General features: G+C 51.7%; 1 protein-coding gene across 1 annotated transcript in view; it reads right to left on the minus strand.

The window, feature by feature from the left end:
* Nucleotides 1–22,520, minus strand: part of Bcl11b (BAF chromatin remodeling complex subunit BCL11B) — a 115,872-nt gene that overhangs the window by 64,006 nt on the left and 29,346 nt on the right. The window contains 1 exon segment of the mRNA XM_032908394.1: nt 12,895–13,098. Within this exon segment, the coding sequence (XP_032764285.1) occupies nt 12,895–13,098 (204 nt within the window).

Consider the following 22,520-nt stretch of genomic DNA (forward strand, 5'->3'; position numbering starts at 1 on the left):
TCATAAATCCATATGTTATTAGCTGCCTGCATCCAGCCAATCCCTTCGTAAAGAGATGTGTACTAAGAGGGAAAGAAAGGGGAGGTCGGCGAATGGCAACCGTCACTTTGCACTTGACTTTTAGCTCCGATTCTGGGGGGGTAGGGAGCTGTGTTCATTATTTCAATTAGAGCAGAAAGGCTGAGACCTCAAACGCGCAAACCCGAAATGGAAAAGGCTGGGGCCCAGCAGCATCGGGAGTCCGAAATGAAGGAGGAGATGCCCAGAAAGGAAGAACATGGCCAGAAGTCAAGGCTGGCTGGGGCAGCGACGGAGGAACATCTCCACCCAGGAAACGGTTGCCGTAATGATCTTGGGGATGATAATTATAGTTATAACAACAATAAGATGTAACAGTGACACAAGGCCAGCTGCTGCTCGAGGCAGGGAGCGTGTCACAAATGGGGAAGACTCAACGGGAACATTTTTCTGGAGTCACTGTGCCGCCTCAGTTTCCCCATCTGTAAAGTGGGGTTGTCGGCACTGCCTTCCTCTCAGAGACGGGCAAGGAGTGCCAGCGTAAAACCCACGGCAAGCATGCGTCCTGTTGTCATGGCTGACTGGGACATTCGGTTGGCACCATTCCCATTTGTTTGTTTTTTTTTCCTCAGACGAGGAAAGAGGATCGGTCACCCACCCACAATCACAGCTCGTCACAGAGCCAGGATGAGAACCATCCACACCAAAGCCTTTGGTCTCCCTGTGTACGCTCATGGGTGGCCACACTCTGGACTGACCGTGATGTCTTGGCCTCAGTACAGTGAGTTCCCCAGCAGGCACTGGGAAAAAAAATCTATCGTCAGAGACACTCACACCAAGGTCACGCAATGCTCAGTCCTGCCGTGTCGGTACACACCTGAACCAGAGCCATCCGGTACCAGGCAGAAGGGTAGGAAGGGCCCCAAGGACATCTACAAACACCGACAAACACCAACATAAACACGCATTGACACACACACACACACACACACACACACACACACACACACACACACGCACGCACACACAGGGCTTTTTATTACAGAGATGGTGCCAGGCCCAACGACCCTGGCAGAGGCAATGGGAAAAACAGGGAGATGATATGAGGCAATGTTTGGCTCCCCGACAAGAAAGCTTGGAACACTTTCTCCTCAAGCCCTAGTCTCTCCTGCAGGTCTGCTGAGGTAGCAGACAGGGCTAGCCTCACCACAAGGTCCCCCTCGCCCAAACCAGAGCTGAGCCGCCTATCAATCAGCCAATGCCATGGCTACCTGTCCAGGTGAGACCAGGATGTCCCCAGCTGCCATCAGCCATAGAAGCCACAGTTGACTCTCAAGAACCATTCTCTCAGCAAAGTAGGGCTGAGGACAGGGCTCCTGAACTCCAGACCCTGCTCCCCCCCGGGGGGCTACTGCTCGACATGCTGACATCACCACACTCCGGTGAGCTCTGAGATGCTCTTCCTAGGATGGTACCCAGTATCCTAGAAGACATGGGCTAAAAATACTCCTGGTTTCTCAGAGCTGGTTTACAAAAATAATTATGTTTTCTTTAAAAAAAAAATAGATTATAGGCAAATGTGTGTCCAGCTATTTTTAGCTTCTATTCAACTCTTGTTAATTTTTTTCTCATAACCATTACAGGCTTTTTGAAAAGCCATCCCCCCACCCCCCCCCCCCCCCCCACACACACACACTTTGTACTCTTGACATGGGTTGGATTGGTGGGGCCAGATGTGGCCACAGGGCTTGCCTCAGAGCCTGAGGAGAACTGGCCAGAGGTGTCAGGCAGCTGAGAAACGTGACATTCCTGTGGCCATCTAGTCAGGGAACCACTCTGGAGTCCGGCAGGGGAATACCACAGTGTGGAGAACTTCCCCAGCCTTTAGACATTCCTTCCCTGGAGAGGCCTTCAGTCCAGCAACAAGGGACGTGCAGGGGTGGGGTTGCTCGTGAGACCCACAATGTTACACGTGCCCATGACTAAATCGGGGGAAGCTGTGTGTGGCCTCATGTGGATAAAATGAAGGATTGTGATAAGAGGCCACCCTGGGTGGTCTAGGTGTACCCTTAGCCCATTGTCTAGAAGAGGAGGCAGCAGACTACAGCGGGTACTATGTGCCCACAAAGGTAAGGATTAAGATGATGTGGCCAGGGGCCAAGAGACTCCTGGTGTTGCCTGAAAGCTGAAAGACGCAAGGAAGGCTACAGTCTACAGCAGTGGTTCCCAGCCCCCTGACACTGCAGAGAGCCTTTGATAAGGTTCCTCAGGTTGTGCTGACCCCCTCAACCCTAAAAGTTACTGTTGTCACTACTTTGTAACTGTAGTTGGGTACTGTTGTGACTCATAGTGTAAATACCTGTGTTTTCGGAAGGTCTTAGGCAACTCTGAAAGGGTTGCTTGACCGCCATAGGCATGGGGACGCACAGGTTGAGAACTGCTGCTTTGAAGGGGGCCAACTCTGAATCTGTGACTTCTTCAACACCCAGTCTGGGTTCGTTTGCCACAGGCAGTCACAACGCTCACGAAAGGAACCAGAGATAAGGTGCAGAGAGAGCAACCCTGAGCAGTTGCCTATGCAGAATTCTCATAAAGACGGTCGGTACCCATCTACAAAGGACCCAAAGCCACTCACGAGATACCCTCCCTCCAGTCAAGGGATCAAGGCCGCAAGAGAATCCTATGAGACAGAGAAATCCCTGAGGCTCAAAGAGGGCCATGGGTTTCCCTTCTTAGCACAGTACTCCTGTCAAGCTGCCTCCAAGTCACTGAAAAATCACTCACTTGCCCAAGTTTCTTCCCCAAATCTTCATAGCGTGTGTGTGTGTGTGTGTGTGTGTGTGTGTGTGTGTGTGTGTGTGTGTGTGTGTTTGGCTGACTACTTAAAACCGGCTAACTGAGTGGACAAAGCTGTCCTAGGGGCAGTTAGGGAACCGGAACCCTCACCAAGAATTAACCCAAAGCAGGGCTAAGAAGGAGTCAGTGGGGTCTGGCCCCAAATCATGCGTGCGCTAACCACATCCCTTGAGCCAGTTCCCATGTCCTTGATGAACATGTCCTTAGTCCTAAAACCCAGAAACTGGAGCCTTACACAGAATCAGCAAGGGTGAAACCAGGGCAGCTTCTGTGGGCAAGCTGGCCTGCCTCTGTATCAATAATAACTAATAATAACAGCAATAATGGCCAATAAGCACAGAGTCGCCTGCGATCCCGTGATGATGCCCACACCCAGGGTCACAGCAAAGGAAGCTGCTCCGATGCCCGCTGACGGAGGAATGGAAGAACAGAAAGAGCAAGTGTGAACCAGCCGCACGAAGGACCAGCACACAGTCCTAAAATGGAAAGACAGTTCCACACCTGCTACACCGTGGATGAGCCAAGCACGCGCGCACGCACACACACACACACACACACACACACACACACGCACACGCACACGCACACGCACACGCACACACACACACACGGCCCCTGGAGCTGTGGCCATCAAAGAAACAGCTGGTAGGATGTAGGATGGTGGCTTCCAGGAGCTGGGGGAGGGGAAATGGAGTTATCGTTTAATGAGAGTTGTTTGAGAGGAGGCAGTTCCAGAGGTGAAAGGAGGTGGTGGCCACATTGTAGACATGTGCTTAGCACCACTGTAGTGCACACTTGGAAACGGTTCAGAGACGGGGCTAGGGTTGTAGCTTAGGGGTACGGTGTGCCCTAGCAAGCGGAAGGTTCTAGCAGCATCAGCAAAAGCAGTGACCGCCTAGCAAAACTGTAAATGTTACATATATATTTACCCACAATAAAACACACTTCATGATCTTACCTTTGAGCCATTGTGACAATCAATTCTCCGGGGACCAGGGAATATCATTCAGTTGATACAGTGTTTGCCTAGCATGCAGAAGACCCTCAGTTTGGTTCCCAGCACCACAGAAACTGGGTATGGGGGCAAACACCCAGCACTAAAGAGATAGCAGCAGCAAGTTCAAGGCTAGCCTGGGCTACGTGAGGTCCTATCGCAAACACAAAAATTTTTCTTAAAGCCTGTGGCATACCGTGGGCCATCAAGATCGATGGTTTCTTTCATGATTAAATACAGAACAAATGAGCTGTTAATAAAAACCCAAGGAAATTCAGAGCAAGGAGACCAAGTCTGAATTAACTAAGTCCAGACTAAACTCACCCCGAGTCACCGACACATACGCCCACCCAGTAGAGCAGGCCTCACGCCATCAGCCAGTCATCACCTTATTAAGAAAGGCAATAATAAACGTCCAGTTTTATGAACCGATCCATCCCATCTGCCCGTTTCTCTAGATAGGAAGTTCAGTTTCGCATTAACCTCCTTGGAGAAGACCTGAGCCCTCTGACCCCTTCTGTAAAAACGATAAAACACAGATGGTCTTATGATCCAGGGCCCCGTACGACCATCCCAATTCACGTTTGCCCCTCTCCTACCAGGAGCTGTCAGGTAGACGTGACAAGAGGGTCATCAGCGCCCAGACAAGGGGAAGCCATCATAGGACATGCCATTCAATACCAATCAAGCTACATCTGAGATGTCGGTGTGCATTCTGCAGGACGCCAACCCCCAAGGAGAGTCTGGATTCAAAACTCAGAAGGCCGGAGCCAAGGACCTCATGCACACTGGGATTGCTGACAACAGCCTGACAGTGTCCCCGTGGGCCCACCGTCGGGTGTAAGGACCCGGTGACAAAGAGAAATCAAGGATGCTGCCTCTGTCCCCTGTGACTGCACACTGAGGTAATGTGCCATTTCCTGACACTTTTCCAGCAAGGGGACCACAGAACTGGCCAGAACACGGCTCCTCGAAGAGCTAAAGGGGACTGGAACACCTCACATGGAGGGACCCTGTGGCCTCTCCCCACTCCTGCTCAGATTCAGTTAGCCAGTCTTCACTTAGATAAACCAGATTCCATGGTTTCGACTACTCGGAGTTGCGGTAAAACACCTCCAGTAGGCAGCCTCCCTCCTCCTTCTGCCCCTGCCCCAGATCTAGAAAACGTGGGCCATTCTATTTACCTGAACAAGCCCAAGGCTCTGGGTGCAGTCTCTAGAAATAAGGGCGGGTGGGTGGTCAAAACTGTAATTCTTGTGTATAATTGTGACTTTTAGAAATCCCGACATCACGTCCTCACGCCACGGTTGCGTCCAGTGTTCACCCCATAACAGCAAATTCAGTTTCTCCCCCAGCGCAGAGGGACAGGCTCCACACGGAGGAAGAAAGCCAGCTGTGCTCCCTACAGTACTGGGCTTGGACCTGCCCTGCATCCCCTCAGACCTCAGTACGCCCATCAGCCCTGAGCTCCTCAGGGTGCAGGCCCTACCACAAACACAGGAGAAGCAGAAGCACAAAGCCTGACCAAGGCAGGCCGGATTCCCACCCAGACACCAGAAACCCAAAACACTGTTTTAGGGCAATTTGCCAAAACTGGCTTGCACGATCTCCTGTCTCTTCGTCAGTACCCTTCTTCCCCGTGTCCCCTTTAAGTCCAGTCATCACGAAGGCCAACAAAGCTTCCACAGCCCAGCAGGATTAAAGGGCAGCCATCCCTACCTCCTATGTCAGGAGTCTCTGGTACACTCCGCTGCTCACACACCCAAGGGTCCCATTTCTAGGCCAGGGTCAGACACACATGTGGTCAGTGAAACGAAGAACCCAGATGACCTTTCAGGGACCATGCCTAAGTGCCAGCTGCTTTTCCACCAGCATGGTCTGCATCTGCTAAGCAGGTACAAGCAGCCACTGCAGCCCAATGGGAGGGCGGAGGGGACAGCCAGGTGCAGCAGCTGTGTGACCTCGGTTGGGTGGCCTGGGCTCCCTAAGCGGAGAATACCAGAGTGGGATGAGGGGTTACCTCTTCTTGGAGAAAAGATAAGGATAGGGTGTCAGGTGAGGGGTGGAGCTGCCACCTAATAGGTTTTGTGGACTAGCAGCAGCAAGTTCTAAAAGCGGTGAGAGTAAGGACCCCTCACCCCTTTCATGAATGCTAAGAAAACTCCCATGTCAGGGTTGTCACAGAGTGGGCAGACTGGCCATCCCAGTGGCCAGCATCATCCAGCCTGTTTCCTCATGCCCTGGCCCACCCTGACAGAAGTGTCTCAGTGCCTTCCCAAAGGGGGTTACTTGTGCCCTGCATGACAAGTGAAGAAACTGAGGCACAGAAAGGAAGAGTGGGCAGCCTAGGGGTCACACGTTCACACCCAAAGGCACAGAAAAACAGGACCGAGGAGGTCCCAGATCTGGCACCTGTGAATCACAGTGGCTAATCCAAACAAGACTCCGTGCTGAATTTCCCAGGGTAGATTGGACAGCAACCATGCAGGCAGTCTCAGAACAGGAGCACGCCTAGGGGAGTGGCATACAGCAGAGGTCAGAAACCTCATGAGAAGCCGGGCACCACTTATTTGGGGTTCATTGCTGTCAAAATGCCACCTGCTGCCAAGTCCCGGGGGGGGGGGCGGACATCAGACCTGGCGGCAACACAGAAACTGGCTTTTAAGCATCAACCTCGAAGAACAGGTGCCCTTCATGAGCTCTCCACGTGAACTCAACACGATCAGGATGCAGGCTGGTGATGGCGCACCAGTGGCTTGCCTAGCATACACGAAACCTGGGGCTCAGTCCTTAGCGCTACACGGTGCTATAGCACAGTGGTATGGACCCAAGATCCCAGCTCGCCAAGCTAAGACAGGAGGATCAGAAGATCCGGAGATCCTCTGTTATAAGAATCAGAAGATCCAGGGTTGGGGATTTAGCTCAGTGGTAGAGCACTTGCCTAGCAAGCACAAGGTCCTGGGTTCAGTCCCCAGCTCTGGAAAAAAAAAAAAAAAAAAAAAAAAGAATCAGAAGATCCCCTGTTATAAAAAGGAGTTCAAGGTCAGCCTGGGATACAGAAGCTGCTGTTTCAAAAGGAAAAGAGGGCAGGCAGTGCAGTCTAGTGGCCAGAGCCCGAGAGACATCGTGTCAAGTCGGCTCTGCCAGCCGCTTGTGTCTTACGGTATCTCCCTCCAGCCCTGTTCAGTCTCTCCATCTAGATATCAAAGGGGTCAGATGAGACGTCCAATCAGGACCCCTAAATCCAGACTCTCGGTAAGGTTGGTTTGACCCTCGGGTCGCCCAAAACAAACTCATTTCTGGGTGAGCTCCCCTCCGCGAGGAAGGTGGCGAGCAGCCTCTTCTGCCAATGTCAAATCCCCTTGAAAGGAGCCCGTGGCCCGTGGTCTCTGATGTCCATAGCCAGTGCTGGGCCTTCACATCCACTAACTGCTTGAAAGTGGTGCACCCAGCACGGCATTAAAAATTAATTACACATGCTATTTCATTGCCAGTCCGGAACGTAATGAGCACCAGCTGTGCTAAACAGCCAAACTCCCTTTTAAGACAGCTATAAAAAAAAAAAAAAAAAAAGGAAGAAAGAAAAGAAAGAAAAGAAACTGCTCTTCCAAATGCCTCTCCTGTCAGGGCAGAAAAAAAAACAGCAACATCTTGTACAGATTTGAACAGAATTCTTTGATTTAGCTCTGCCTTCTGAAAGGCCGGCAGAGGCCGGAATGGTATCTGGAATAAGGTCTGTGTTCCCGAGACCTCTTTCATCTAAAGGTAGTCACCCCCGGTGAGGCCTACCCTGCTGGCCAGCTGCAGTCCCTCCCCGGAGCCCACTGCAGCTGCGCTGGCCCCTGTTGGCGCTGAAAAAGTGTGATCCGCTACGTGGACAGTGGACAAAGTGGTCGTTTTCTGGAGACCTCCTTGTCAGCCTCCAGGGGGGCTGGCAGCTCTCTACTGGCACGTGTCAGGTCAGGGAGGACACTGCGCAGGTCTTGGGCGGGCCCTGAAAGAGAGCGGGTTATGGTAGAGCCATCCTGAGATGACACAAACACCAGACTCAACATTAGGGACCAATCTCCAGGAATTGCCCAGCGTGCTGTCAATGTCAGTCACAGGGCGAGGAGACTACTGCTGTCTTTGTTAGGTAGACATTGCAAAGGGACAAACGACTAACGACTAACTGATTTTTTTTTATTTTTTATTTTTTTTTAGACAGGGTCTCATAAACCCCAGACTGACCTATGAACCTGTTGTCTAGTAGAGGGTGACCTTGAACTTGTGGCTGGCACCACACTCCTGCTTTCACACCGTGTAGGCCTAGGGGTCTGAACCCAGAGCTTCACACATGCTAGGCAAGCACTCTGCCAACTGCACTACGTTCCCACCAGGGCTCTCTAAATTTTTAATAATTCCGCCGAGCCAGCCCCATTGACACGGGGACCCGGTGAACTCGGAAAGCACCCCTCCCCCCCACAAAAGCATTATGGTGCAGAAGAACTCAGACGTACATCTGTCACCTCCACACACACCTCCCTACTACGCCCTCACGGCCCCTCTTCCCCACAAAGGCTTAAACGCCCCCCAGCACCCAGTACACCACACCCACCAAGCAGTGCCCTGGCAGGACCAGGGAGGACTGCCAACCTCTGTCCTCTGGGAGAGCGGCTGCCCAGGGAGCCTCTGCTGTTAATCAAACCCAGTGCAGAAAGAAACTCCAGCTTGCTCTTCATTCTGGTATGAAATGTGCGCTGTGCAGACCATATCATTAACATAAAACTTCCAGAAATAAGACCACTTTCCAGACAGACTGTATTAATTGTATCAAGCCTCCACAGCTAGGGTGGTCTGATCCGAGGCATCCCATTGGAGGGCTCCGGGTATAAAAATCAACACAGGACCAACACCGGGATATAATTGAAGGAGGAGAAGACGAGAGATTCTCCCGTTAAACCCCACTATTTACTTACAGGTATTCCTTTATCTTTATTGTCCCTTTAACCTGTGCCAAGAAACCCCAGACTAGTTAAATAACACAGCAAGCACAATTTCAGTAGAAAAGTAAATTGAATTTAACTTTACAAGATTGCCCTGTGATTCCAGCATATACTAATGACTGCAACTGACTCCCTCTATTAAATCCAAACACTTCCACTTCCCCGAGCCTGGATGCTGTGTGTTCTTGCGTGAGACCTTGAACTTCGCCAAGCGCATGCATTAATCACTCTGGCTGATGACCATTTACAGCTTCTAAATATGCAATGAAGTTTCCCAGTTCCCGTTCCACCTCCTAACGCTGGTGCACGAAGGAGCCAGCCAAGAGGCTAAACGCTTTTAAGCATGGAAACCGGGGATGCGGTTTAAGGGAAGCTCCCACCCAGTGCCAGATACGTAACGCCATCAGATTGCGAAACCCCTACTGCCTGCGCGTATGAATCATAACGTCTGTGGGCTCGTTACACTCAGAGCATCGTTCTGAGTGTCTGCCCTAAATGACCTCATGCAAAATCCTCCAGACGACTGTAGAGCATGCCCGGTCCTTACGGCCATTTCACAGATGAGAGAACGGAGGAAGAGAAAAGACAAGGAGTGAATCACTTGGGTAAGGCCACACACCTAGCTACACACTTCGCTCACGGAGGCAGTCTGGTATATTCTGAAGGCCACCTTTTGATCATGATGCCTCAAAGCAGGAAAGGGTTGAGGACAGGATGGAGCCCAGTGACTTTCACCTGACTTTTGAGTACCCTCAGATTCTGCCTTGGGGCCCTAGCCAGGCCCAAACCCACAATACCCCAATCCATAGATACACTCCCAGAGGAGCTTTACTCTGCAATATTACATATATATATATATGTATATGTATATGTGTGTATGTATATGTATGCATGTACATATATACATACACACATTATACATATACATACACACATTATACATATACATACACACATATACATATAAGCTACATACATATATGCATACACATATATACATACATGCATATATATATACACACACACATGTATACATACATACATACTTATGGGTTTTATACAGGAAAGGGAGGTGAGGCTTATAGAGGGACAATGACATGCTCAAGGCCTCTGGTCCTTAGGTAACATGGAGCAGGGCAACTGGCTGTGGCTCTGATTGCACAGCTCCCTTGATACGGCTGAGGGAAGTTGCCAGAAGCACCTGACTCGAAACCACAAAGGATCCACGTGGAATCCATAAGAAACAGGCCCCGGTGTCCCTTCTCCCAGTTGTAACCATCTGCTGGGAAGCATGGGCGAGGGGGTCTTAGCAGGGCCTGGCCATGTCTGGGTAGTTTTCTCTCCCATGGAATCACACGCCTTCTATAAATAACCCGGACTGCGTTCGTGGGCATGCAATTAACCTGTGTGAAACTCAGGCTTCCTGAGTTAATTTGAAGAGATGGGTTCAAAGCGTCCTGATCAGGAAAAGGACAAAGCGCAGTGAGTATCACGGCGTTCGGTCTTTATGGCCTCTCCTTCCTCTAGGGTTCCTGGCGATTTTATGCCTCCTCTACAGCTACTAATTAAACAGGCACTAAAAACACTTCAGCAAACAGCCCGGTGCCAGGAACAGAACCAAAGGGACAAAACCCACTGGAAGAGGATACTTGAATGTGTCAAAATTTATCAGAAAACACAGCACAGCGGTAGCGCCCGACGCCGCGACGCTAACAAGGCAGAACAATGGTGAAGAACAGTACTGGATACAGGACGGAAAAACAGGAAGGAGAAAGACAACAGGTCCCTCAGGAGCCGGCTCCGAGAGGTCCCAGGGCTCAGGCCCTCACTGCTTCCCCCCCCTCATTGTGATCCCCACACGTGGACAGGATGCTCCAGAGCCCTGAACTCCATGGCGGCCTCTGTGCTACCGGTAAAACAGGTACCACGTGGGAGCCACTCCTCTGCGTTCTTCCCTTCCCTCCCATCAGCCTCAGAACAAGGTCCCGAGACCACACTGTGAACTGTAAGGCAGGCAAGGGACCACAGACCTGACTCTGCCTGTGTCTGCACTTGGCCTACAAGCTATGTGCCTGAAGACAGCCAACGAATGAAAGAGCTGTGAGACTTCAGGGCTCTGAAGCTCGTCTATAACATGGGAATAACCCTGACACATAACCAAATGCCTAGTTCAGGACAGACAGCCACTCTTAAGAGAGCAAGTAGCCTGTGTGAGCACAGACAGGTGCCAGACTTCCCCAGCAGCCCAGGCCCTACAGACCTTGTCTGTCCTCCACTGGGCCTAGACAGGGACCACGCGGCTAACTGAATGAATCCCCAGGCCTTAGCCCAATTCTCTGAAGGGGCTTGGCCATGACCTCCCAGCCTCTGCCCCTCCCACTCACATGGGCACAGGAAAGGCTTCTGCTCAGCACTTGTTAAAAGATACCAGGGAAGCCCAGTCACAGTGAAGGAAACTCAGATCTGATAGCTCCTAGGGAGGGCCAGTCGAAGGTGAAGCTTACCCCGGTGGCATGTGGGGCAAAGAGATCATGTTTCTACATGCAGAACTTGACCAGGTCCGACCATACACGCTCAGGCTCACCTCTGACAGTGCGGCCCCCACTAAGTGGGTCCAGGGCTTCAGGGTTGCAGTATACGTTACAAGAAGACAGAGAACAGGGCAGGTGCCCAGCCCAGCCGGTGCCCCAAGCTTGGTGAACAGGATCTTCCAAGCTACACAGAGCCTCAGTTACCTCAGGGGAGCAGGCTGCCCAGAAAGGGAAGCCAGCTTCCTTGTGAGCTGTTTCAACTCCTTCCTGGGTGACTTTGGTCTCTGCTTGATACACTCAAGACTTGAGCCCAGTAAGGAACCAGCGTTCCCGGTCTTGGATGGGAGATCCAACGACACAAACACATGTCAGAGCAGGAGTAATGGGGCCCAGTACTGCAGAACGCCCCACTAGCAGGAAGACCAGGGAGGTCTCACCCTGGAGCGGGGGCTACTTGTCTTAGAGGGGTCCCTGAGACGGCGTCAATGAGAAGCGGAACTTGCCCAATAAAAATAGTTTCCCTTTCACAGCTTGAGTCAAGAGAAAGCCTACAACGTGCCTGGCAGTGTAGCAAGGACAAACTGAATGTACCCCAGCACACAGCCACCCTCTTCTCCTCTCCTGGCCCTGGCCACGGAAACCAGGCCACAGCTGCTCGCCACGTGAGTCTGTGTCAGCATCCTGGCTCCCGAAGCCACAGTGTGTCGCAAACCAGGCCTCGCCATGAGGCTACAGGGAGGGCCTTCTCTCCTCGACCTTGTGGGGACCCTAAGCCACAGAAGTCTGTTTGTGGGGAGTCAGAGCAGGGGAGCAATGTAGGCTGTGTTGCCACCTGGCTGGGGATGCCCTTTGTGTGATGGGGTTTCACTGACCTCCAACAAGTCCGGGGTCCACCCAGAGCCACTGACCTTCACAGCCCCGTGCCCCCAGACGCCCACGATGTTTCACTGCTACCCATGGCCACAGCTTTTTTTTTTAAAGGCTCCTCTTTGAGACGACTTTTTTTTCCTTCCCTCTAAGTTAATGGGCAACACATTGTCCCAAAGAGAAAGTCAGCATTTTGAACGGCTCCAGTACTATACACAGACAACCCAAGAATCCTCTCCTACCCTTGTCTGGGGTGGGTGGCAGGGCGGCAGAGGCAAGGGGCAGAGGAAAACTTCAGATGTTAAGTGTTATCCAATTAAACTTTAGCTAAACAGCCCAAAGAGATGAAATTTGGAGGTCGGGCGGTGCATTCTGGGAGTGAGACTCTCAGAATTTAAGGGTGGGGGATATACGGGGACGACGGCCCCTTGACCTCAACCCCTGGGAACAGACACAGGTTTACAGTTCAGTTGACATCATTGGCACTTCTGCTGCCATCCCCCCCAAAAAAGCTTTTTAAGTGGGGGGGGGCACACCCCCCCTTGGGTTCCCACCTTGGGTCCCCGGCTCGGCCCAGGGCATAGCCCGCCATCCCGGGAGCCCACCTCCCCCACCGCAGCGACTCTGTTACCTGACAACTCACACTGGCATCCAAAGGGAGCCTCCATCTGACCCTCACCCTGAGTCCCGTCGCCCGAGATGGGGCGTGCACCACAGCAAGGCAGCGGGAAACAGGGTGGGAGAACGCCCAGGGCACGCAGAGGTGAAGTAATCACGGAGGTGGGAGGGTGGGAAGAGGAGGCAGCTATGGGGGCCATCGATGGCAGCTGGGCAGGCCTGCACGGCCCTGGAGAAAAAACAATAGAAAACACTGGTCAGTTGGGCCCTGGACTGTACAAGGAGCTCGGGGCACAAGAGGGGGCCAGGGTCACTGGGCTACAGAAAGGCAGCCTCAGAGAGGGTTCGGTCCCGAGGACACCAGCCCTACGGGGATGGCAACTGCGGTCCAGGGGCAAGGGAGAAGGGGTGCACAAAGGCTATAAGCAGGGGCTACACCTGCAGCTGCCAGATAGTTTCTGGAGGGGGCCTGTCTTGGGGGTCCCTAGTGCCGGGAGCCTAGCATAGAAGGCCTGTCAGGGCCCCACTCCCAGTTAAGGTTCCCTAGAAGAGTCTTTCAGAACGAACTGGAGTGGGCTTCGCTTGACGGTTTCTTCTCTCAAAATATGAGCCACCCCTCCTTGAAAGCGGCAAGAAACTATGTCGGTGTAGGTTCTCCGGACAGGCCTGCGCCACCTCAAGTCTACCTCCAAGAGTCTGGGCGCTAATGAGCCTCCTGCCTAGCTGACTGCCTGGGGCTTGCAAGACTCCCAAGCCCCAGAAGCTCACAAGGTGCCCTGAGCTCCTCCCCCCCTCCCTTACCACAAGAAAACCTAGCATGGCCCATGGTCTTCACCCTGGGAGTCCCCACTCCCTCATCGGACAGCCAGTGACAGCAATGAACAGGGCCGGCGAGGGTGCTGCCCTGCCTCCACCCCGCCCCACATGGAGCCTCCACTGCCAGCAAGGCCTGGGTTTGACTTGGCCATTTATCTTACATTGGTTAGGAGACCACCAGGGCAAAACATTTGTGTGAAGCCCTTGCCAAAACCACAAGTGAAGAAGCCCAAATTCCCTGAGTAAATAATTGAGCAGAGAAGCATCAGAGAGACGAAAGAAAAAAAAAAAAAAAAAAGAAAACCAAACCCAAAACACCAACAAGATGCTGGACAGCTAAGCCTCACCAGCTCTTCAGGGGAGGCCAGAGCTTCGCTTCCTGACACCTGCAGATCTGCACAGGTGGGATCTGCCTACCCTGTAGCCACCACAGAACCACACAAGCCCTCGGAGAGCGGGGAGCCTGTCGGTCTTCCCAGATCGGGTCTCTACCACGCCCCTGAACATGAGGATGTAGGACGCCCATTGTACAGAGCCCAACAGAGGCCAGAACTGTAGGAATCAGCAACCTCAGCAGTTTCGAGCCGCCTCGAAATCCCATGTCTTACATGTAAATACAGGATCGTGTGAATACAGGATCCAGGTACTTGGGGCACTTGAGAAGGGGCCCAGCTTGGAGCTCGAGTACTGAGATGTCTAGCCAAGAGGCCTACGTCCAGCATTGACACTGCCGGGCCCTGCTGAGGCAGTGATATACAAGGCACAGTTGTCTCTGCCCTGGCACACAACCCCCAAAGGGCCAAGAGCAGAAAAACCAGAGTTTTCCTATGGCCTCAAGCAAGTACGATCTGAGGCCAGACTTACCTGGCTCCCATGGAAGGCCAGTGTTTGCCTCAAAGCCCTCTGCATCAAGACACTGTACTTGACCCTGTCCACGAATGGCCGTGAGTCCCTGTGGGGGGGAGGGTCCTCCTTTTAAACCAGAGAGTTAGGGTCACTGAAAGCCATCGCAGTGAATTTGCACCAAGGGTAAGATAGGCACCATTAGGAACAGAGAGGACCACCTCCCGCTCCACAGGGAGAAACTGAGACCCAAGAGAAAGCACTCTGGGACATGCGCAAAGCCCGTTCCTACCGCTATGGTTGCTTTGGAGTAAAGTGACCAGGGTACCCGGTATCCTGAAGCCAAGGGCCACATGGGGATGGAAGAAAACAGAGAAGCCTGGACCTCAGCCCATCCATTAGTGAAAGGAAAAGGCTTCTGGCTCTACAAAGGGCCATAACTCAGCCAGCACCACGGATAACGGCTGAGAATGCCCACGGGAGCTCCTCAGAGTCGACGCTGACAGAAAGAATGGCCAAGGAGCAAAAGGGAAATAGCATAGCGTTGACTCCACAGCCTTCTGAAAGGAGGTCCCTGGGGCTGAACCAGGGTCTGTCAGATGAAGCCACACACCCATACCAGGTGGTAACACTGGCTAGACAGGTGGCCACAGGCCCTCATCAGGTATGATAGCCTCACTAATGTCTACCTGCTCCAAGGGCAGGAGGGTGTGGGGTCCCTATAGCAACCTCCGTCCCACTAGAAGTCCCCTTCTAGGCACTGCTGACCTCCGTCTGAGCTTTGCACACAGTGGGACCTGGATCCAGCTCCCGCAAAAGCTGAATGAGAAGCCACCATGCTATAACGCCACGGTGAGCTCTCGGGCAGCCAAATATCAGGAAACCCGAGTAGTAATTACCAGGGGCTGGGGGGCGGTGGAGAACTAATGGGTTATGTGGTCTTCGGAGGGCGTGACCAATTAAACAGTAGTGACGGCTACACCACATTGCACATAAATCCAAAGCCCCAAATGGAACGAACTAAAAGTTTCACAATATGCGCATCTCCATGTACAAGGGAATCCAAGGTGAGGACGGCCGGTGCCTCCCAACCTCTGCCTTCCACTGGAAGGGATGCTGGCCTTGGAGCTAAAACAGACAGCTCCTGAGGTAGCTCGCAGAGATGCCAGCCCCGGGGGTCTGTCGGGGCACTGCGCAGCCAGAGCCAGCCACCTAGTAAATGTGGCCACTACCATCCTTACTCACAATGGTCATTTGTTTCCAGACCTGGGACTGTCTATCCTCTCCTCCCCAGGTCTCCTCACAGCACAGAGCCTGCTCCAGCAGAGAAGACACCCTATAAGCCTCTTCAGAACACTTCTTTAAAAAGCTCTCTGGGGGGGGGGGTCCTTTCGCAGTCTAAGCCAGTCCAAACAGACCCATATGTATCAAGGTACTTGGGGGAAGGATGCAGGCACCATCGCAGCTTCTTGTAGGATCTCGAGCGGATTAATGAAACCCTGGCTGCCTCGATTTTTATCATAAAAGTACATTTTAATTAGGGCGAAAGAAATAAATAAAATGATACGTGTATTTTGCTATGCAAGCATAAAACATTCCTATGGGGCGGGGATATATTGCCCCTCTCAAAAAAAAAAAAAAAACGTGAAAACGAGGCTCCGAAGTCAAGGTCAGACTGACTTCTTGGTTGTTGAGCCTCGTACGAAGGAATATCCAAAAAGTCTCCAAAACCGGCCTCGGGTATGATGGCTGAAGTCCAAACAGAGGACAAGATCACTGTTGATGCCTTCCTAGGGTGAGGCACTTGGAGGGAGCCTGAAGCCCACCTCCTTTTCGAGCAGTCCCTGCAGATGCTGGGCTCCATGCCCTGCACATGCGCACTAAGCAGCAACACGCCCACCATCAGGAGCGTGTAGACACAAAAAATGCCTGGAACCGCCCAGCCCCTGTTGAGGGAACCAAGCCCTCCCGTGCAGCCTTCCTGGTGCAGCATCCTGGGGCTGCCACTCTGCAGCCGGGAGGTGGCAGATCCCGTGTTCCTGGCCCAAGAGGCACCCTGGCACACACCGTACAGAAGTCTATTTTTCTCCCTACTGGTGCCTTTCAACGGATATATTTTTTTTAAGGCGAGAACTCCTACTGATAGTTCAAAAATGAGTCAGAGATCAAAGAAGGAGACAGACAGCCACGCCAGCGCGTGTGAGCGAGGGACTCTGGCGAGGGAACCTGACAGTCCCCGCGCCCCTTCCCCCCCCCTCGTGCCAAGACATTAATTCTCACAAGTCGGAGAAAATTACTATGCATGAATGCAAAAAGCATGATCAGGAGTAATTAACATGGCTTCATATGCAAATTTTATTAATGCAGAAGTACAAAGTCATTATGCAAATGAAACTTACGTCAACTCTCTTGACAAATATTCATCTCTCTGAGCTCAAGTTTCTCTTTTTTTTATTTATTTATTTAATTCTATCTCTTCTCTACCCCCCTCTTTTCCCCTGTTTTGGGGCTGTTTTGTTTTGTTGGGGTGTTTTTTTTGTTTTGTTTTGTTTTGTTTTTTGGTGAGACTAGGGTGGACCAGAAGGACTGAGGAGGGAGATTTGTGGTCCCAGGGTCCTGGGAGGGCCCAGCAAGCTACAAGGGCTGTTTGACAAGTTCACTAAGTTGTTTTCAGCCAGAGAAATTTATTCTTGCATTGTTGATTTTTTTTTTTTAAGTTGTTGGCAGGTATAAGACAGCTCATAGGAGAAGGGAAATTTAAAAAAAAAAAAAAAGAAAAAAAAAGGTCTATGGGCAGCAGGCAGCCAATCAAAACGCCAGAGCCAGTAATGAGAGCGATTGATGGCTGTTTGGCTTTTACTGCAGGGTAATGAACTAGAATCCAGTCTGAGGAGGGGGGGAGAATATGAATATTCATGAGACTGTGCTCCTGCGTTTGATGATTAAAGAAATTTTTAATATTCAAATAAGCGCTTGCCAAGTGATTAACACAGAACAAGCACGCAGAAAATATGGAAATAGGGACTGGGGAAGATTCGAGAGGCGAGCATACTGTGCAGGATGGCAGCCCCGAATTTCGTAAACAAGATAGGCAGATAACCCAATTCGCACGCAGGCAAATAAAAACATTTGTTTCTGATCACTTAAATATTTTGCCAGCTACTTTGTCTTAAGGACGATAAAGAAAAAAAAAAGTGCCGTGTATTAAGAGGGTAGAGGAAAAATAACATGTAACCAGACGCATTGCTCATATTTAAGAATCATTATCCTGACTGTAGCCCGCCTCCTCCCAGCTCGACAGGAAATTAAGATTCTTTTTCCGGTTTGGTAGAGAGAGAGAGAAGATGGAGGTGAAGGCAGATTAGACTTGAAAAGCCAGAACCTGCTCAGAGCGCGATTCCCTGCGGTGGTACCACGTAGATAGGTTCAAACCATAACATGCAGGTACTGGGCAGGTCCAGAGGCCCAAAGCTTGGGGGACCGTGCCACGTGGAGAGGAGGGGCACTGGCGCGCACGGCCTGGGCACCTCAGGGTCTGCTCTCACTGGCCCTGGTGTGAACACAGAAAGTGGGAGTGGAGGAAGCCAGCAGCCACGCAGAAGAACCTCAACAACCAACCCTGCTCCATGTCTGCTGGGGCTGAGCTCACACTGTAACGGCCGCGCCACGGGTTCGCAAGGAAGCACATAATAACGGTATTAGCCGGTAAAATGATCCTGCAGTTAAAATTCACCTAATTAGCAGCCAATGACATCCATTTTGGCAATTGCCTATTTCAAAGGGGTGGGGTGCCACCTTAATGGAGATGGGCCTGGGTAACTCCCCAGACAAGGTCTGGGCCTGGCATCACTAGCCTCTCTCCCACTCCATTTGTGTGTGGGGGTGGGGGGGCAGTCGAGTCAGGAGGAACAGAAAGGTTTCCTAAAAAACCTCTCTGTCACTCACTGTCCTTGCGACCCAGGTCTTGGGGAGCAAAGCTCAACAAGTAGATTCTTTTGTTCTTTCATCGGTAAGAAATAAAATGCAATGATAATTAAAAAAGCAAGAGAGACCATCTACCACTCTAATGAATCTTAACTATTGCCATGAAGACCTAAAAGCCAGGCCAGACCTCCAAGGCAGAGCTAGAAAGCAAGCCAGGGGAAGGCTAGCAGAGCTCACGGCCCGATGGCAACTGCCTGACCTAGAAAACTGTGAGGAGGTTGAGGGCTCCCCAACTCCCAACTCTCACTTCTAGATCCTCAGTCTGAGCAGGACGCCGTGCAGCATTCAGTGGCCATCGTGGAATCTCCAGTCCTCACTGGGGAATGTGTCCTTTGCCACAAGAGGAAAATGGGGTCTCACAGATGTGTTTAAGAGTTCCTCCCAGGTCTTCACACGGGAGACACCAAACATCCAAACCCACAATGCCCTTTCTCTGGACTGCCCGCTCAAGGGTCGGTGACCTTACAGGTGGCTGGGGGTGACCGAATGTTGGATGCAGATGAAAGAGATTGCCTTACTTCTCCATCATCCACTGCTTATGACTGGACTCAGAAAAGGCCTCTGTGGGTGTCCGCAACAGGGAAAAAAAGGTCCGGCCACAGCCCAAAGGACCACAGGCAGGACGGAGCCTGACATGACTGTTACTACCTCTTCCTGAAATGACCACACGGGGACACCACTCACGGCCCCATGCGCGCAGCTGGACATCTCTCCTGCAGCCGGCGTGAAAAGGCTCAGGGGCAGCCTAGGAGAAAACATCCCATCTTCTGGATCCTGAGCCAGGCTGCCTTCCCCCAAGCTCCTCCCTCATCTGGCGTCCCTGTACCTGCCAAGGACCATCACAGTTTTCACTCCCTGACAGGCATGCCAGGGAAGGGCTAAGGGACGCAGAGGCAGGGTGGTGCCCTCCGACAACACGCCAGAACCTGAGTTCCGCCTCCTGCCAGTGTTGGAAAAGAGACCATCCTCTCTGGCAGGCGCATGCAGCAATCAAAGCTGATCTACAGCAGCACCGCTTCCCAAGGTCCAGGAGCGTTTGTTTCAGTGACTGCCAACTCCTATCCTCCTCAAGAGGAGGAGCTGCTGAAATCCCCTGGGGCGAGTAGATCCCCTTTCCGTACCCAAAGCCAAAGACAGGTGAGGCTACGCCACCTGTTCCAGAATCTTCCAACAGCTTCCAAAGGCTCCCCAGGCGGAGAGGGAGGACAGTCCACATGTCACTAAGGTGTCAGATGACCCTGAAGCATCTCCTCAGATCTACCCAGGGCGAGGTAGGGGAGCTGGACAGTCAGTCCTTAGAGCGTCATGATTCCAACCCCCAGGTGAGCACCTGCTGAGGACACTGGAAACCAGAACCTCTTCTTTTGCCTCTCTTGAGGGAGCCTGGAGCTCTTAGAACGGCTGGAACGCAAGTTCAATTCACCTGCCACTAAAGCTTCAGGCTGCTGCGTGCAGAGCGGTAAATAGCGGTCCTCAACTGTCATCTTGGCAGGCTTAGCCCACCAAACTAGGGTCCAGGATTCTGGGAATGACATGGCCTAGGGACACGGGAGTAGGAGGCCATGCATTTAACTAGTTAAGAGAAACATGGGTAAGCACATCTGTGACAGATAGAGAGAAGCTAAGGACGCCAGCTCTCACCAGACACATGCACATACATTTGTGTCAGAAACATGGACAGGTTAAGGCTTAAGGAGTCTACAGGGGCCAGGACAAAGCTGGGGCTGACAGGGTCTCTTATCTTACCTATAAAAATAGCCAATGGCTAGGAAAGGAAGCTCCTGTTTCCCCACCTTAGGCCTTTTAGTTAAACTGCTGTGCTCCTGCCCTTATCGGATCCCGCCCTCCAATCCTAGTCAGTCAAGTACTTCAGAAACTTCACACAGAAACTCGCACAGTTTACCACATGTGTGCACGGGCTCAGAGCCCATGAAGATGCCGCCTACCAATGGAAGCCAACAGCTCCGTACGCTGTGTGCCCTCCAAGACAGAAGAGCCTGACAGTTACAGGTCAGGACCCTTCAGCCCTTTCACAAATAAAACTCAAGACCAGACTCCAAGGACAAGCTCGCTCCTGCCCTCCTTATATGCCCCCCCCACCGCCTTTCTTTCCTTTACAGCTCAAGGGGTGGAGTCTCAGGGAAATCCATAGTGAAAACAAGTCACGTGACCAGAGGGAAATAAGGCAGGGAATGAATTGTCAGATTTGGGGCCTCCTGGGAGTTTCCAACTAAGGACTCCGTTATCCTCCCTGACAGCAGCCACTGGGCCTGACACCAATGACCCGAAAACACTGAACTTTCCCCTCGTCAAAAATCTGATCCTGCACAAAACAGGTTTAGAAGCCGCCGAGTTCAGGATTAGAGTTCATTGCGATTAGGAGGCGCCAGGAGCTCCAACCTTAGCTTCTGCTTGGGGAAAACACGGAGAATAAGGAGAGGGGAGACGCAAGTCTGAAAGGAAAGAGTGCAAGTGGAAAAGAGGAACGAAAGAAAGGACCCGCATGGGTTTAGCACGGTGACTCTGGCCCAGAGCATGGAGCGCACTGAAGGTGCACACAGTGGGGCTGCCGGGTGAGGCAAGTCAGCACAGACACCGTTCTACAGACCGGACCCTAAAACTCCACCAGGACAGAAGTGAACTCCCAGCCTCTGGGGTGACAGGGTTTCTTGTTTCAGATGGAATAGAAGTAAACTTGGTAAAGAGAAAGTCCAAAGGGGGAGAATAATCAGCCATAAAGAGAATCCCCGCTCGCCCTTCCCGGCGTGGTCTGTTTGTGTTGCACGCGTCAGTTATAAGCAATCGATCTCCCCGACCCTAATTTTTTTAGTCCAGCTCCCCTCTAGACCCAACTGACCCCCATACTGTCATCTCTCTGCACCTCTTTTGAACGGACACGGAATGTGGGGTCGGATGCTTTGCCTCACATAAGGGCAGGCTCTTTCTGTCTCCCTGTTTCTGAGCTAGGTCTGAAATGTCACTGACTAAAGAACTGAGCAGGCCTGTAATTACTCTCAACCAAGTCGTCCCTTTACCTCACTTTTCTGTACGTGGATGGTATTTAATACACATCTCGTGAGCCTGCTTTCCAGCCTAGTAGCATGTGATGGCAATAAATAAATAAATAAAAATTTCAAAAAGTGAAAGAAAAAAAAACCACCCATTTCCTTTTAAGGGGGACCAAGCAGTCTGACAGCCACCTTTTTAAATTTTTTTAACGTGAATTTATTTTCATCTCCTAGCACACCAGAGGTCATGTGGGGTCCGTGCACAACAAAATATGTAAAAATTAACACTTCGAGGGATTAATTTAATAAAGGTGTGGTCGTCCCATTAACCCTGGCAGCACGGGTGCTTACGAGTCGATCTAGCAAGCTCAGGGCGGCAGACGTACCGGGGGTTTGCATTCAGCTGAGGTCTATACCGCTATTTAATGTAATTAAAGGTGCTGGCAGTGCGGTCTCAATGGAAATATCATCTTTACTGCAAACTGTTTCCATTAGAAATCGTGGAAGAGCGTAGCATGCCCACTTTGATTTTATCGTAATTTTTTTTTCCTGACCATCTTTACAGCACGGCTGACGTGCCTGACCATATAGACAGAATCGCTGCAAGGACCTTCCAGAGAAAAACCAGTCTCACCTTCCCCCAGGAGTGGACTGCTTCTCTGCCATTTACTTGTTTTTGAAATCGTTCCTTTACATTTTTTTTTAAAACCCACAAGCCTGTGCTTGGCTTCGATTACCCAGGAAGCCCTCTGCCTGGCAGACAGGACCCATCACGAAAGTGACTTTTTTTCACGTGCCCCCCAAACAACCTCATGGGTGAAAGGCAGAGGCGGGAGGCCTGCGTAGCTCACGCAGTACAGAAGCAGTGACTGCCAGCCGCGTGCTGACTAGCTCCCGCCCCGGCCCAGGGTGACATTCCTAACTGGTACCTCAGAGGAAGAATGCAGCAAGTGCCATTCTGGAAGCCTCCGGAACCAAACAGACCCAAAACTGAACAAAA

The sequence above is a fragment of the Rattus rattus genome, chromosome 7 (assembly GCF_011064425.1).
Source record: "Rattus rattus isolate New Zealand chromosome 7, Rrattus_CSIRO_v1, whole genome shotgun sequence".
Taxonomy (NCBI): Eukaryota; Metazoa; Chordata; class Mammalia; order Rodentia; family Muridae; genus Rattus; species Rattus rattus.